The sequence below is a fragment of the Macrosteles quadrilineatus genome, unplaced genomic scaffold, assembly GCF_028750875.1.
Source record: "Macrosteles quadrilineatus isolate MER2022 unplaced genomic scaffold, UCM_ALF_1.0 Scaffold_2__2_contigs__length_208266976, whole genome shotgun sequence".
NCBI classification, from domain to species: Eukaryota; Metazoa; Arthropoda; class Insecta; order Hemiptera; family Cicadellidae; genus Macrosteles; species Macrosteles quadrilineatus.
Genome location: NW_026542595.1, coordinates 16,847,086 through 16,864,624, shown reverse-complemented (window position 1 = coordinate 16,864,624; position 17,539 = coordinate 16,847,086). Strand labels below are relative to the sequence as shown.

The following is a 17,539-nucleotide window of genomic DNA, read 5'->3' as shown; positions in this document are numbered from 1 at the left end:
TGAACGGAGTATAACCTTGCCTCATAAAACCGCTACCTTCCTTAACCCTAGCAGTGGCCAACCGTCGTCTGGTGACGGTTTGACGTTGATGCTTAGAATGGCCAGCCGTCGTCTGGTGACGGTATGGGCCGAAATTATTTTAACGGTAAAAAAACACCTATTATCAACTCAGATAAGAATAATATATATACCATTCGAAAGATCACATTCTGAACTTTCGTTTTATTACATAAACAAACCCTGTGGCAGGTATATAACAATGTCACGACGATTAGGAATCAAATGAATTTTTGGCGCGGCACGACTTTAGCAGCCGACCCTTGGGAACTGGCAAAACACGTCTTGTTTGGCATTACCCCGCTCAGGTAATTTTTTAGGAATGTTTTTAGGAATGTGTTTTTAGGAATTTTTCTGGGAATGTTGCGGGTGGTACCACTGGATAGCCATTGATTTTATCTTCATTGTGGTAGTGATATTTTAGAACTAAATATTGATTGGACAACCGGTACGATTTTATGAAAACAGCTGTTTTCGAAATTTATAACAAATGACCAACCGTCGTCAGGTGACTGTATGGAAAATACAAATTACATACAGTGTAAGTTATTATTACTAGTCATATAATATGTCATTTTGAAGAGGAAGAAATGTAGCTTGTGATAGTGGCAGCCCTGCGCTCAGGGTTATTTTCGGTTTCTCTCACTAAGACGACGAAATTGTGTCACTACTGTCAAGCTCTCAATATCTCATACACGAAGTGCCTTGTATTCGCCATTGCGTCGCCATTGGGTGTTGTTGCCGGTGAGTTTTCGCTCTCGTTTTATCCGCGATTGATTACTAAATTTGTTATTATTTCGTATTTTTTTGAGAAATGTGTATCTATATATATAAAAGGCAAAGCCCTCACTGACTGACTGACTGACTAACGGACTGACTCACTCACTCACTCACTCATCACTAATTCTCCCACTTCCCACTTACCTAAGAGGCTGAAATTCGGCACACTGATTCTTTAGGCATTAAATAGGAAAACTAAGTGGTTTTTATTCTGATCGGACTCTCGGGCTCCGCCCCAGTGGCTCTAGAGTTTCCCATGTTAACCTAATGAGTACTCATATTTAAATGGAATTAATGAATCATAACAGCTGTTTCAATTAAACAAGTTGGTTCTGTTCTATGATGTTCAATAGCATTAAAGTTACAAGGATTACCAACAGAGTGCAGCACTATTATTTTTTTAATATTTGACAACAGCTAATTTGAAACCAAAAGGTGAGTGAGCGTAGCGAACGAACTTCAACCCGGAGGCGAGGTACCGTAGCGAACGAGCTAACCTGAAGGCAATTGAGCGCAGCGAACGAGCTCCAACCGTAAAGGTGAGTGAGCGTAGCGAACGAACTTCAACCAGGACGTGTGAGCGCAGCGAACGAGCTCCAACCTAAAGGTGAGTGAGCGTAGCGAACGAACTTCAACCAGGACGTGATTGAGCCATGCGAACGAGCTCACATATGAAGTTAAATGGGGCAAAGCCCGCGGGTACAGCTAGTGTGTATATAACAGTAATCTTCATGTATTTTATTATGCATGAATATTTACTGAATAGTGTCAAATTGTGTTTATAAAAGGTTGTATTTTTCTTTTGGTTGTATTATGAGGTTTTCCGTTTATTTATATTATTATGCCCCTAGCACGTGAAAACAAAAATTTTTACCCAACATGTTATACATTTTTATGTAGGTAATTGAATACACTACAAGATGTTTATGTTGGTTTGAAGTAAAAACATTTGGTACACAAGTTTTATACTAAATACAATGATTTTTTTTCTCACAAAATCGCTAAAATACAAAAACATTATTTTATTTATAAATAAAAAATATTTTTACCATAAACTTTATGACTTTTTTTGATTACTTACTTCATTAGCTTTACAAACATGTATATACCATTATTAGTATACACATATATTATATAACTTTTTACAACAGAAACTAACACTGTACGGTATTCAATTTTTTCGGTTCTCCGTTTGTTATTATATTTCGCCCCAAAAATGTATAAAAAAAAATATTTTCCTAACATGTTATATTTTTCTATGTAGGGAATTAGATTGTCTACACAATGTTTATAATGAATTTCCCATAAAAAATCTGTAGAAAAAAAATACCGCGGCCGCTTTTGAAATTTCCAAAAAAATTTTTTTTTTTTTTTCACTTTGCCGAAAAAATACACTATCTAAATCATTATTATATTACTATTTCTAGATTCTCCTGTTCTTTCCGAACAAAATTAATATGAGGTTGGCTAGGTTTACTTGTACAGTTGAATTTTTGCGAATTTTCAAAAAAAGGTCTGCAAAATCGCCCATATGGGTTGGCCATTTCCCACTTCTAACATTGGCTACTGCTAGGGTTAACATCGCTACCTTCCGTAGCAAAATATAATAATTTATTGCATAGAAAATGCCATAAAACTATTATTTTCTTAAAGATGAGATCATAACCTTTATTTTCATATATAAAATACCCCCACCACAGCAAACCTGCCGACTTCGTGAATTTCCATTTGTCTGAATTAATTTTTAATTAAATCAATTTAAAAAACATTATATTTAATGAGTACGGTACCTAGGTTTGCTTATACAAGGAAACTAATAGAGTATTTTTTTGTAAAATATTAATAGCTTAGTATGAAATAAATAAATTTGCCAAGTTTGCTCAAAATATAACCATAAACAAGCAAACTAAAACATTTTACAATATTCTCCGTAAGAATAACATGGGAATTTTAAGTTTACAATTTTTTGAACTTTCTCATTTACCAATAGCCGTACAAAAACACTTTGATATACTAAATTATTTGTTTTTTAAGCTCTTTAATAAGGTCTAGAGAGAAATCGGAAAATTCTTTGTTTTGAGGGTCAAAAATGAGAAAACTATTTTTAACCCCATAAAACCCCTCGTAAAACCCCGTTCCCATGGTCCGATCATTCTGGTTCGCGAACTCATTCAAGTTTACCCTGCCTTACACCTTAAAAACAAATTTGATCAAAATCGGACAAAAATTAGTCAAGTTATCACCGTGCAACCTGTGCTGTTTGGTATTTTTATAATTGTTATCATATGTTGCATATTTGATGTTTGTTTTTATTGTATTGTTGTTTTGAGCTTGAAGACTTACTTTTGGGATCTTGGCTAATAAAGTATCTATGTTTAACTGTGGTGTGAGTTTTACCTTTCACTTCATGGTGTCAGGTTAAATAAACTTTTGTGGAGAAGAAAGAACTAAGAATGGCTGAAGCAGTGAGTAGTACAGTTAGTACAGTTCAATACCAACTTGTCACACCTGAACCTTTCAATTTCAGGGAACCTTCTGAATGGCCTAGATGGATAAGAAAATTTGAAAGGTTTAGATTAGCTTCAGGATTAGACAGTAAGAGTGGGGAAAATCAAGTTAATATGCTTTCCCACATAGCACAGAATATTTATTTGATATCAAATAAACGTTCAATATATCAAACTATGTCAAATCAAAAATTTGATATTTATTTGATATTCATTTAATGTTCAAAATGTCAAAGTCAAACAATGTCAAACTTTGAATATTTATTGTATCTTCAAAATATCAAAGTCAAATAACATCAAATTTAGAATATTATCTAAATATTCTTAATGTTAAAAATTTGATTTTCTCTTTGAAAATTTCCAAATATACTAGTTTTAAAAAGTTTTAGATTTAACTTTTTAAATTTTTTAGAGTAAAGAATTAGTCCCCAGCCTACAGTTTGTAACATGGAGGTCAGAGGTCAATTATCTCAAAATAATTAATAATAGGAAGGAACACTGAACACTGTAATTTTTAATTAATTGATGATGGATTTTGACTTTTCGCGGGGGGGGGGAGTTGTTGGAACATCTGATATTTTTCTGAATCTAGGCTTACTACACATTTCAAGAAGAGTTAAAGGAAACACAGCTTTTTTAAAAGTTTTGTTTATTAATAAAAAAGTCAAACTCTTAACGATTGGCCTTATCATTTTATTTTTACTAGTAAATTAAACCAAACGTAAATTTAAATTTTTTTAAGTGTAATATAACTCTAAAAATATGTTAAGTATCTAGTTTGAGCTTGACTTGGCCCATTCGTATGAAAGGAAGAGAGGAAGACTGAAGACAAAACACCAACTTAATTCTAACCTAACTCAGCAAACAAAACGAAACATTACAATTACAATACAAAACAAATTACAAAATCCGTCGCACGACCAGTGGTGGCCAGTTTACTCACGGTGTGGATTTATTTATTTATTAACCAACAAATTGCCCATTTTGAGGGAAAGTACACGATTTATGTAAAATGTACCTATGACAACTAACTTGTTGAGTAGGCTACACAAGTAGTGAAAATAAACTATGGAAGCAACAAGTGTATCAAGATTCAAGAACAAGACATAACCTCAAATCAGTTAACTTAAGTGTGCTGATATTTTGTTTAGTGTGTGTCACTGTTAGTTTAGAGTTGTTATTTTTGTGACTGGGTATTGGCATAACCTACACCGAACATCTTTTCACGTTTTGATCCTTGGAGTCTTGGAGTATGTAAGTATAAGTCACTATACCTAGTAACATAGACGTATTTTAGGCCTTGGCCTTACCTAGACCTAAGTTAAGCTACTGTACAAATTAAATTGGCCAACTTATCATTCCTAATGCCTTGTATAAATAGATAAATCTGAAACCTCAAAATAGGCAATCTGTTTTAGAGGAAGTATTTTTCTGCATACTAATTAGGCCTAGGCGTAAGCTACTAAGTTAGGCAGCTTGCTTAGTTCTTACTGAACCAGTAGTTTATTTAGCTTCAAAGGGCAACTTCCGGATGAAAATAGTGTTCAATATATAGGCTAGTAAGTAGGACTAACTTACTGGTTTACAAGGCAAATGGAATACCATACTGTTTTGTAATACCTTGTTAGGCTAATTTTGAAATATTACTAAGTTATGTGGGTTATATTTTACGTCAGTCACTAACGTTTATGTAAATTCACCATCAAGAATAAGTTAACTTAATTTAGGCTAGCCTAGGCCTAACATATTCTACCTCAACCAGGTTACAATTTACCGGTATTATAAAAGAAATAGCCTAGCCTATTTGAAATCCATTTTCCTTTATAACTGAATTGGGGTACACTTCCGTATCTGTTGTCAAAAACAACAGAATGAACATAGGCTATAACGATCGATATTTTAATTTGGTTGTTTTTGACAACAGATACGAAAGTCTACCCCTGTATTGTCTCTTAGTCTTTTGTATTTTAGTTGTTGTCTGCTTCCTTTACCAACCAATGATTAGGCCTAACTAATCTTGATACATATTTAGGCCAGAGAAAGGTATGCATGAATTTAACTAAAAGTAGTTTTCTCTCCATTGTTTCAGTTGATAACTCTGCAGCTTTGGTGGAAGTTATTATTTGGTAGCAGTGAATAATTTGCCTACGGTACCAATTCTCCCGAGTGACAAAGTGGCTGTCTAGCAGCCTGTAGGCTGGGAAGGAGGAATAAATTTTTCTTTTGCAATCTGCATCTGAAGCCAGCTATCTTGCGTAAGTTTTTTTTTTATTTACAATCAGACATTAATAATAGGTAGACACACATATATTTTAATTACGTTTTCTCAAAGTTAAAATAAAGTTTCAATCTTAGGTGTTTTTAGTTCAATTTTTCTGTTTGATTCGCCATGACTGTGTATGTCTTTTTTGCCATAACGGGTACAGTTCCGCAGAGAACCTGCGATATATTATCGGATGAATAACATTATATATCAATAATTATCCGATTCAATACATCGTTCCCTATGTTTTTTCACTATGTAAACATCAAATTGAGTTATGATTTGCAGATTTGGTGAATTGGTTTTGCAATATTAATATAAAATCAGATATATATACCGTCCGATAATATATCGCAGGTTCTCTTAGGAACTGTAGATAAGTTAGGCTCTACCACCAAAACACAACCTAATTCATGATAGGTACCTATTGGGTAATAACGTAGCCTAAGGTTCATCACACAGTTAAGAGAGTTTCTCTTTTTTGTGACCCACTTATATAGGAAGTCTTTGATTTACACTATATAAATATTCCGGCAGTGCTAACTTGTGTAAAAGAAAACTGTATTAGTTGAATTTTTTTAAACGCACACATAGGCCTATACACACACCAAACTACATCCGACCGTTGCACTCATTTCAGTCAGTGCTCACCCCAATATTTGTCCGTTCAAGTGACTGAGGATTACTTTTACCACTACCTAGGTCAAAATTTTCAATTTTCAGATTTAGATTTAGCTTTAACAAGGCTACTCAAAAGAAGCAAATGCCATCAAAATATAAAATAGATTTCACTAACAAATATCCTAGTTGTAGGCTATCCTGGGTGTTGATCATGAAAATTAAAATATATACAAATTCTAGTGCTAATACTAATCTCTTTTATACAGAGGCAGAACCGGTACGCAAGAACACTAGGATCGTGGTGTAATGGAAATATATGTTGTTGCTACTATAATCAAGAATTGGCTTCGCCCAGCAAAGTTTAGGATTGATGCAAGGTAAATTTATTGTGTTATTTATAATTTAGGTTAAAGAAAAGATTGCTTATCTAATTACCTAATATAGAACTTACATTTTATTATAATTAACAGATTAGGCCGACATCTAACTACTGTGATGTTTTCTTTTCAAATTGTGAATTTTCAGTGACAGGCTATGCAAATGAGCAAAACTTAATCTGCGGTTTTATCCATCTCTTTTTTCTTTATTGTCAAGAACTCAATGCCTTATCGACAAATTTAACTATAAAGTACAGGTATAGTAAAAAAATAGGTCTTAAAAATGCCTAACGAAGGGGTCTCCAACCTACAGCCTGTGGGCTACATCCGGCCCTCGTGCAGTTTTATTCCAGCCAGCAGAAAGCCAGCATACGTTTTTGAAAATTATTATTTTTTATAGCAAACACCAATTATATTCTCCCACGATTGCGTAAACACGTGTGGTCAGGTGGTCTCAGCTATATCGTGATCATCTCCCGTGATCTCGCCAAGACTCACGAGCATATTATACTGCAGTCTCGACGGTGCCGTGATTGTCTTTTGCAATCCCAGCAACACCCTTCATTGTTGACCGTGATTTCCTTGAGGTGTAAAAAGAGAACTTTGTCAATGAATGCAGGCTCAGCCATGGGATATTTATTTACCTCGCGGCTCATACCATAATTAAGAGCAATTAACTGTCTCTTCCCCATTCAACAAAATTTGTGTACAATACCCTGTCTCCAAGTTGGCAGGTTAACGTATTTAAATAGGAACATAGTAAATGTCTCTCACTTGCTAATTTTTTCTCAATAGGCCTAGGGGAATATTAGTAGTAGTCAAGTAGCGGCAGATTAATTTAAATATATATATTTTTAATTGATCCTAATTGGCAGAACTACAAATTGAAATCTTAAACTAGCTGACATTTTAAGTGTCAAATTTTATAGCCTATTCTCACTAAAAAATCATTGAACTTTTTGTCAAAGATTTAGCTTAGAATGTGATTGCTTCTTAATTGCACATCTTTCGTTAGAATTAGAGGCATTTATAATTTTATTTTATGAACAGAACTATATTTTAGATTATTAAAAAAGGAAACTATGTAGTTTATTTGTTTATGGATAGATTTTGATAAAATTTGGCAAACTTATTTACTTTATCCTGTACTATTGACGTATGCTCAAAAAAACTTTTTACCTTCTCCATGGCTGCAAACCTAACCTTGTTAAATCTAATCTTCATTCAATTTTTATCTTGTATATTTTTTTATATCATCAGCAAGTTAGGTTAGCTTATGACAGTTTAATTTTATAATAGAATGCTCTCATTTTGTCCGTAGTAAACCTTAATTCAATTTTTTCACAATCAGCAAGTTTGGTTAATTTGGTTAGGTTACAACATTTTAATTTTATAATAGAATGCTCTCATTTCGTCCGTATCACAAAAAGCCTTTACCTTGTGACAAACGACAACTACAACCGCATCGATAGTAGATGATGTTGTGATTCGATAGAGTAGCGAACAATTAACGTTAGTCGCTAAATCGGTGGCGTTTTTAGACAAAAAAGTGCTCACCGAGGAAAAAGGGTTGGAGACCCCTTGTCTAACATATTATATTTTATCTATAGCTGTCTTAGAAAATAACTCTGTTAAACCTCTTTTACAGGAACAATAGAAAACTCAAGAAGGCCATTTGGGAGATGAAGAAGACCAGAATTATTTTTTTTGTAAATTGTACATATCTTTTTTATATTTGTGTTTAAATAATTTTTAATTAAAATTATTTTATCATACAAACAAAGTTTTTTCTTTAAAATGTTTTCCTTGAATGCAATTTTGTTTTAAACAAATATGTTTTGTGATACTTTTGTTAATGTTTTGTCAAAAGAGAAATATATATATATATTTACATTTTTGGGTCACCCAAGAACTTTAACAAACTACCTATAACTTCAGAATAATAAGTCAAATCAAGGTAAGAACAGTAAAGAAGTCTGAACTGATATTATTTTAATCGCCATGAAATTTGAAATGTGAAAAAATGCAACCTAATTCTTCTAAACATATTTTACCAATGAATGTATGAGACATTTATTTGATATTCAATTTAATATTTATTTAATGTCAAATTAAGTGAGGTTGGACCTAAATTGACCATTTATTTGATATCAAATGAATGTTCGCGAATATTAATTTAATATTCGAATGTCAAAAATCTTATATCAATATTTATCACCATCATATTTAAAATGTGAATGTAAATTCAATCATATTCTCTTTATTATAGTTTACCAATAAATTTATGAATGTCAAATTTGATATTTATTTTATATTCAATTTGAATATTTATTTGATGTAAAATTGAGTGACGTTTGAACCTAAATTGAACGTTTATTTGATATCAAACGAATGTTCGTGAATATCAATTTGATATTCAAATGTCAAAAATTTGATAGCTATTTGATATCAAATAAATATCTGGTGCTATGTGGGTTTATACTGTCTAGGAGATGAAGGAGAAGACCTTCTAACATCTTTCGGATTAAAAGATGAAGAATTACAGAGTTATGACACTGTCAAGGGTAGATTTGAGTCTTACCTAGGTTTCAAAATCAATATTGTATATGAGAGAGCTAAATTTCTAAAAAGACGTCAGTCTGAGGGGGAACCTGTTGATTCTTTTATAAATAGTTTACACAAACTGGCAGAGCGATGTAAACTTGGGGAATTAAAAGATGAACTAATTAGAGGTTTGATAGTAATTGGGGTAAATGATGATAAACTTTCTCAAAATTTACAGTTGGATGAAAAATTAACCTTAAGTACAGCAATTTTGAAAGCAAGACAAGCAGAGAGTTTAAAACAACAACAAAAAGTAGTGAGGGAATCACCAGAAATTGAGTTTGTCAATAAGGGGATTAATCAATCCACTAAACATCGGTTTAGAGACAGTTCTTGCAATAAAAGTCAAGATCAAAGCTTTTCAAAGAAAGGTAAATGTAACAAATGTGGATTTGTTGGGCATCACAATAACAATGATTGTCCTGCCAATCAGTCTACATGTTTCAAATGTGGAATAAAGGGACACTATGTGAGATGTTGTACCAAAGGATTTGAAGTGAGAGAAATTAATAACAGTAATGAACCATTAGAAAAACCTAAAACCTATTTAGGGGAATTGACCATAGAAGAGGTTGGAGGACAAAATCCTTGTAAAGTAAAACTTAATGTTAAGGGGCATGATATTTATTTTAAGTTAGACACTGGAGCAGATGTTTCTATAATTGGATATGATCTTTGCAAGGAGTTAAAACTGGAAACGAGTGAAACAAGTAAAATATTATTTGGTCCGGGGAAAACTAAGTTGAAAGTGGTTGGTAAGATCGTTGCTACTTTAGTGTTTAGAAATAAATCTATTGTAGAAGATATTTACGTCATTGAGCAACAACCTACTCCACTTTTAAGTAGAAATGCAATGTTGAAATTAAATCTAATTCAGTTCAACATAGATTCGATTTTCTCTAACCAAATATTTTCTCAGTTTTCTGATGTTTTTGGTTCTATTGGTGAAATGAAAGGGGAAAACTACAGAATTGCACTAACACAAAATGCTCGTCCCTTTGCTGTGGCAGCCCCTCGTAGAGTGTCCGCTCCATTATTGAGCAAAGTCAAAGAAGAATTGGATCGACTGCATTCTGAGGGAATAATTGAGCCAGTGGTAGAACCAACAGACTGGTGTGCACCAATTGTTGTTGTACCGCGTAAGACAGGTGATAGAGTGAGGCTATGTGTTGATTATACCGAACTCAACAAAAGCATTCAGAGAGAAAGGTGGCAACTACCAACTGTAGAAGAAAGTCTTAGTAAATTAGAAGGCGGACAAATATTTTCATTACTAGACGCCACAAATGGATTTCTTCAAGTTCCTTTACATCATGAAAGTTACAAGCTTACGACTTTTATAACTCCTTTTGGGCGATTCTTTTTCAAGAGGTTACCATTCGGTATTAATTCTGGCCCTGAGGTTTACCAGAAGAGGATATACCAAGTTTTGGATGGACTGGATGGGGTAGTAAACCAAGCAGATGATATACTTGTGGTTGGTAGAACACAGGAAGAACATGACCATTGACTAGCAAATGTATTACAAAGATTGAGAGAACACAATGTTACACTTAATAAAGATAAATGTAACATTAATGTGAACAGAGTTAAATTTCTAGGACATTTGATTGAAAATGGATTGACAAAGCCTGATCCTGAGAAAGTGGAGGCCATTATGAAAATGCAAACCCCAAATAATGTTAACGAACTTCGGCAATTTCTTGGCATGGTTAATTATTTGATGAAGTTTATCCCTAACTTGGCTGAAGTTACAGCTCCATTGCGAATTTTACTTAAGAAAGGTTATCAGTGGGTTTGGTCTGACGTTCAAAAGAGTGCTTGGGATAAAATTAAATCCCTAATTTCTTCAAATCCAGTTCTGGTGTCTAACAACAAAAATCGTAAAACCAGAGTTGCAGCTGATGCCTCGTCATTTGGCCTAGGAGGGGTGATTGAACAATTTGTGGATGGAAAGTGGAAACCAATCACTTATGCATCGAGATCTTTATCACCGACAGAGATGCGTTATGCTCAGATAGAAAAGGAGGCACTGGCACTGACTTGGGCATGTGAGAGATTTTCACAGTATATTTTAGGAACCGAGTTTGAACTTATGACTGACCATAAACCTTTAGTTCAGGTGCTTGGAAGTAAACAAATCGCTAGTTTATCGGCAAGACTTCAGCGGTTAAGAATGAGAATGGCTTGTTTTAGATATAAAGTAACATATGTGAAAGGAAAGGAATTTTATGTACCAGATGTTTTGTCTAGGAACCCCATTAAGTCAAATGAAGAACATGAAGACATATTGGAACAAGATTTGTTTGTTCAGAGTATTTTAGATGCTATTCCTTGTTCTGACAAAAGGCTCAAGGAAATCAAAGAAGCTCAGGATACTGATGAGGAATGCGGAAGAATTAAATCCTGGATTGTGAATAACAATTGGAATAAAAATTCGGTGTATTGGAAGTACAGGACTGATCTAAACATCAGTAAAGGATTCCCTTTTTTAGGCACAAGACTGTTTATTCCAAAATCGTTGAGAAAGGAAATACTGAGTAAAATACATGAAGGTCACATGGGAATTGTCAAATGTCGAAGGCGAGTGTATGAATCGGTGTGGTGGCCTGGCTGCTCAACAGATATTGCTACACTTGTAACAAATTGTCCAGTTTGCTTGGAGCAAAGAAGTAACAAATCAGAACCTTTACTGTTGACTGAACTACCAAAAAATCCCTGGGAGTCTTTAGGTATTGACCTTTTGAAATGTAATGCGAAATGGTATTTAGTTGTGCAAGACTACTATTCTAGATTTCTTGAACTGGTTTATGTGGATGCATTGACTACTGAGGCTGTGGTTGCTAGATTGAAAAATATATTTGCTCGACATGGAGTACCATATGTGGTAAGAGCTGATGGAGGTCCGCAATTTACTTCTCAGGATTTTAAAAATTTTGCTGAAGAATATGGTTTCCGTATAGTGACATCAAGCCCAAGGTATCCACAATCAAACGGAGAAGCAGAAAAAGCAGTTGACATAGCGAAGCGGATTCTAACGAAATGTAGTGATCCAAATCTTGGATTGTTAGAATATAGAAATACACCCTTAGAGTCTGGTCTTTCACCTGCAGAGTTACTTTATTCACGGAAGCTCCGATCAACATTACCGTCAATAAATAACTTCAGACAGGTAACAAGGGAAAGATTGCAAAAGTTTAAAGAGAAGGATTTTTCAATCAAGGAAAGAAATAAGAGAAACTACGATGTAAGGAAAGGTGTAAGATATCTCTCACAGCTTGATCAAAATGACAAAGTTTGGATTCCAGATTTTAAACGTTATGGACATGTTGAGAATAAATCAAATCATCCTCGGTCCTACCTGATAAATACACAGGCAGGGAAGATCAGAAGGAACAGGAGACATATAATAGCTGTGCATAGGCCTATTGAAAATGGTGAAAATAGATTTGAACACCAATACCAAGAAGACCAAGGAACTGAAACTGATGCTCGACATAATTACAATAGCAATGAAAATGACAGACCTAAAAGAAGTGTAAAACCACCTCGTAGATACAGTGATTCAGATTTTTATAAATAAACTAAAAAAAAGAGAAAAGAGAAGATGTGCTGTTTGGTATTTTTATAATTGTTATCATATGTTGCATATTTGATGTTTGTTTTTATTGTATTGTTGTTTTGAGCTTGAAGACTTACTTTTGGGATCTTGGCTAATAAAGTATCTATGTTTAACTGTGGTGTGAGTTTTACCTTTCACTTCACAACCTACGGTAAAAGCTACTTAATTCCCTATAGGGAAATTCGCTAACATGATTATGTGCCTTTTATTTAGCCTTTGACGATTATTGCAAAAAGTAGTTAAATGATTATCTGTGCCTTTTATTTGGCTACGACGATTATTGCAAAAAGTAGTAATGATTATCTGTAGCCTATCTTTTATTGGGTCCCCCCTGGTTTTCAAAGTGATGCCTGTCTGTGTGTGAGCGTGTGTGGGTCTACCTACCACACCTGTGGTATCTCTTGGCGTTTTTTAATGTTTTTGAAATTTTAGATTTTTAATGGTGATTGTACCATAACAACCCATAAGATAGCGGAAAAATATAAGTTTTTTTTTATAGCCTGAACTATTTTAATAGCAATTCATTATGTTGTAGCCCTTTAAATTTTGAACAAAATGGTAGAACTCCCATTCCTGTAAAAATTACTGTTTAAAAGTTATCGTGTTATTTTCCCTTATAACCCTATAAAAAAAATAAAATAGAATTTTCAAAAGGAAACCGGTTTTGATTGAAATTAGTATTTTTGATGGTCCTTATAAATCTTAACAAAATAGTGCAATCTCTCATTCCTGTAAAAATTAAGGTTCAAACGTTAATGCAACTGTTGTGATTTTACCTATTAACCCTCCAAGTGTCCATAGTTTAGGCCTTAATGTCCACCTATTTTTGGCGCATTTGCAAGGTTTTATTAAAACGGATCTGAGAAGATTAAAACAATGTTAATTCTAATGTTCTATATACCATTTTGTTTGGAAAATCATGGGCTTCAATATTATATATAAAACATAAGGAACATTTTTTCCAAAAAAAAATTTTTAGGTGAAAAAAAATATAATTTCGAAAATTAAAAAAAAAAAATAAGTTCGCGCTCAATGAAATTGTATAAATTATAGGCCTATAAATATTTGAAAATAGCCACTTTGTTCTAAATTTTATGAGGATTACAAATATATAATAATATAAGGAAGTAGATTTGCAAATAAATAAGTTATGGGCAAAAAACAGATTTCAGTACATAGCGTTTAGCTAAGAATGCATAGCCTAACCATAGCTAGGAATCTGGCTGATAATTTACATCAATATCACTACCTACTTCTTCAGGATCATCAACCAGCACTTCAAAACCACTTAAATCTTCTTATAATGCAACACGTATATCACTACTTTTGATTTTTAACACTAAAACAATGATAAACGTAATAAAACACATCAGTCATCGGTCCGAGTAACCTAGCTGTTTACAAATACACGCACGTCAGCTGTCTGCTACAATTGTAGCTTTAATTACGATCGGCTCAGAGAACGTACAGCGCTGAGACAGACCTCTGGAGAAAGCTTATATTACGGAAAGAACGATACCTAACTCGATCCAGTTCAATCCGATTCAGTCAGTCATAGAGCCTTCGCCGTAAACGATGTCTGCGTGTCGAAAAATCGACAAGTAACACTGGGAGGGTTAAATATCAAATTCTCTATATAAATTTGAAATAATAAAAACTTCACCAATATTTTCAAAATGTTTAATTACATGAGGCCTTTTGCTAGCTATGCTGGCATCATTAGACACATCACAAAACTGAAGGTTATGTTTACGTTTAAAAAATACAATGGTAAATTTTAAAGAATTTAACATATGGGTAGTTAAAAAAAAATTATTATGTTAAGTACATTTAGCTAAAATTAAAAAATAAATTATATAGGCCTATGTATAAAAATGAAATATGAAGTAGAACTAACTTTGTGAATTTAGAATTTAGTAATGTTACATTTTGAATTGGACCATTTTCGTTATTTACTAAATTGTCCTTTTTATTTATAAATAATGATTCCCATGCGTTTAGTTCATCGGATTTTGTTCTATTTTTTAGTAATTTAGTATTTTTTATTGATATTGTGTGGTGCGTTTCTAAACAATACTTTGCTATTGCTGATTTTCAGGTCTGTTGTGTGTTATGTGAGAAGTGTGTTCTTTAAATCTAGTTTTTATATTTATTTTTGTTTGTCCAACATACTTCATCTCACAACTGCCACGCTGAATTTGATAAATGCCAGATTTTTTTGTATTGTAGTTTCGCGCATAGACACAGGCTGAGCAGAACAATTAAATGCTTCCCTGTTTCAGGTTACAGATTTTTCAACAATCTAACAGTAGCCATTTAAGGGACTTGCCTATTTCAAGGTTCAAGGCAGTAATGAAGGACTGGTTGATAGAAAACCCTTTTTATGACCTGTCTGAATTTTTTAAAGTAGGACTACCAGTTTTGTTATAGGTAATGCTCATGCACTGCCTTGCATGGCTATTTTCTTGCCTGTTTTTTTTTTTTTTTTTTTTTTGCATGGTTTTGCTACAGTTTTGTTTTGCATGGTTTTATTTGTTTCCTTATTATTATATTTATCTAACTTTCATTTATTTGTGAATCAAGAGATGGACTATTTATTATTTACTTTGTATTGTAAGTGACTTAGCCTATTGCTTTTGCTTAATGGTCTAAATAAATCATTGAATCAACTCAAAACTTTAATAGGCTGGATCTGACTTTATCATAACTTAGTTATCAATTGTTATAATCAATAACTTATAGAAGTTTGGTTTTTCGTTAAGTTATGCTATAGGTATCGATAGTTTGGTATTCGATCATACGATGGAGGCGTATCAAAGTTCTGCCTTTGCTTTGGCTGTTTTCAGATCTTTAATAGGCCTATGGTTGTTTTGGCAAGTTCTAGAAAATCTAACGTATTGATCATTCAAATTCATAGAAATACTTAGGCCCAGATGTTATACCCTATAGAATGTTGGTTGATAAAGTTCAAAATATGTTATTTGCTGTAAGCCACAGTATTAAGACACTAGCAGAGTACACGTCCTTCGTACGGGGTTGGCATATAATTTATTCATTATTTTGCCTCCTGAACCACAGTTATTTTTTTTGAATGAGTATTGAATTCAAAGTATTATCTAGGTTACGTACCTTATACAGTCAAAACAGTACGTAACCTAGATAATACTTGGCATATAAGTATAAAATGCTTATTGCAGTTATACTCGAGCTTTGCGTTTGCAATGGGGGAGGACACAGTTTGATCAAATTTACTTACTTAAATTTACAGTATACCATAGCCTAGTATTACAGATCTACGATAGCCATAATGTTCTACCATTTCATCTCAACAATAGAGAAAAATAAATTACAAAAAATTTGCAAAATATCACAAATTATTCATGAAATTAAAAACATAAACATAACTGTAAACAATCCTACTTATACAGTTCTCATTGTGTATCACAGTTGTCCGTTGCTGCTTAAGTAGTTCAATTGCTGTTTTCATGAATGAAAAAAATATTAGTGCTGCACCCTGTTGGTAAATCTTATAACTTTTAAATTCTTTTGCATATCATCAAGGCCACACTAAAAAAACAGGCCGTAATGCTCGTCTAGCATGACGTCACGATAGAAGCCGGCAATGACGTAATGTTTGCCGATTGTGATCAGCTGCTTGTTTTAATCTTTTCATCGAAAACAAAAATATAACCTTAATTACGTCATTGCCGTCTTCTATCGTGACGTCATGCTTGACGAGCATTACGGCCTGTTTTTTAGTGTGGCCTTGATATCATAGAACCAACTTTGTTAGTTGTAACAGCTGACAAAATTCTTTAATTCCCTTTGAATATGAATACTCATAACGTTAACATGGGGAACTACAGAGCCACTGGGGCGGAGCCCGAAAGGATTATTGAGAAAAGAATATGTTTATATGTAAATCGGGAATGTAAGCTATCATCATGCCAAATTTCAGCCCAATCCGTCCAGTAGTTCATGCGTGATTGAACTTCAAACAAACAAACACACAAACTTTCACATTTAAAATATTAGTAAGATATTGTGGCTTAGGCTATAGGCCTATTAAGGCGTAACTTATTTCACATATTTATTTCTCTTTATTGTAATCTCTTTAAAGTACCTACCTAACTAGCCTAAACTAAGGTAACTTAGCCTATACTTTCATTAGGTAGGCCTACCCTTAGCCGAAAAAATGTGACAATCAATATTAAAATATTCTCAAAAAGAATTATGGAAAGAAAAATGCTCATCACTCCACTGAGTCTTTAAGCTTGGAGCTCTTGAGTAAAAAAGCTAAGGGAAACTTAACTGATGTTTTTTAACACCTAACCTAAACTTGATTGGTTTCTCAGATAGATCCCAAGTCATATATTTTAAAAATAGAATTCCTATGGAAGAAGAAATGTTGTAAAGTTAATATTTATGCCGCATATATGGATCCTTACACTACACTTTAGAAAACCAGTTTTATGCCTCTAGTTCGCTGTATAATCAGGCATTTTACCTATCTTAGGCTATCAATTTTAAAATGTTTAAAATTTTTAAATTAATTTTCGCCAAGATGTGAAACGTTTTCGTTAACTACGTTACGTTACCTGTATGTAACTTATGGAAACTCTTCGCTTCACAAACTATGCAGTTAAACAAAATATTAAGCAATAACAATTTTTATGTTGAACCAAAATAAAATAAATAATATCATCAT

At 33.2% G+C, this 17,539-nt stretch overlaps 2 protein-coding genes across 2 annotated transcripts in view; one reads left to right on the top strand and one right to left on the bottom strand.

Annotated features, from left to right (window-relative positions):
* The window catches only part of LOC128983964 (uncharacterized), a 91,160-nt gene extending 73,621 nt beyond the window's left edge, over window positions 1-17,539 (bottom strand). Inside the window, exon 1 of the mRNA XM_054403242.1 lies at window positions 17,430-17,539. The gene's annotated coding sequence lies outside the window, so the exon portion shown is untranslated. The remainder of the gene's footprint in view (window positions 1-17,429) is intronic.
* On the top strand, window positions 10,159-10,719 carry LOC128983962 (uncharacterized protein K02A2.6-like). The gene has a single exon (XM_054403241.1). It carries the CDS (start codon window positions 10,159-10,161, stop codon window positions 10,717-10,719), a length of 561 nt encoding a protein of 186 aa, XP_054259216.1.

Coding starts and splice junctions, on each gene's coding strand:
- LOC128983962 (XM_054403241.1), top strand. CDS start 10,159: ATGAAAGGGGAAAACTACAGAATTGCACTAACACAAAATGCTCGTCCC.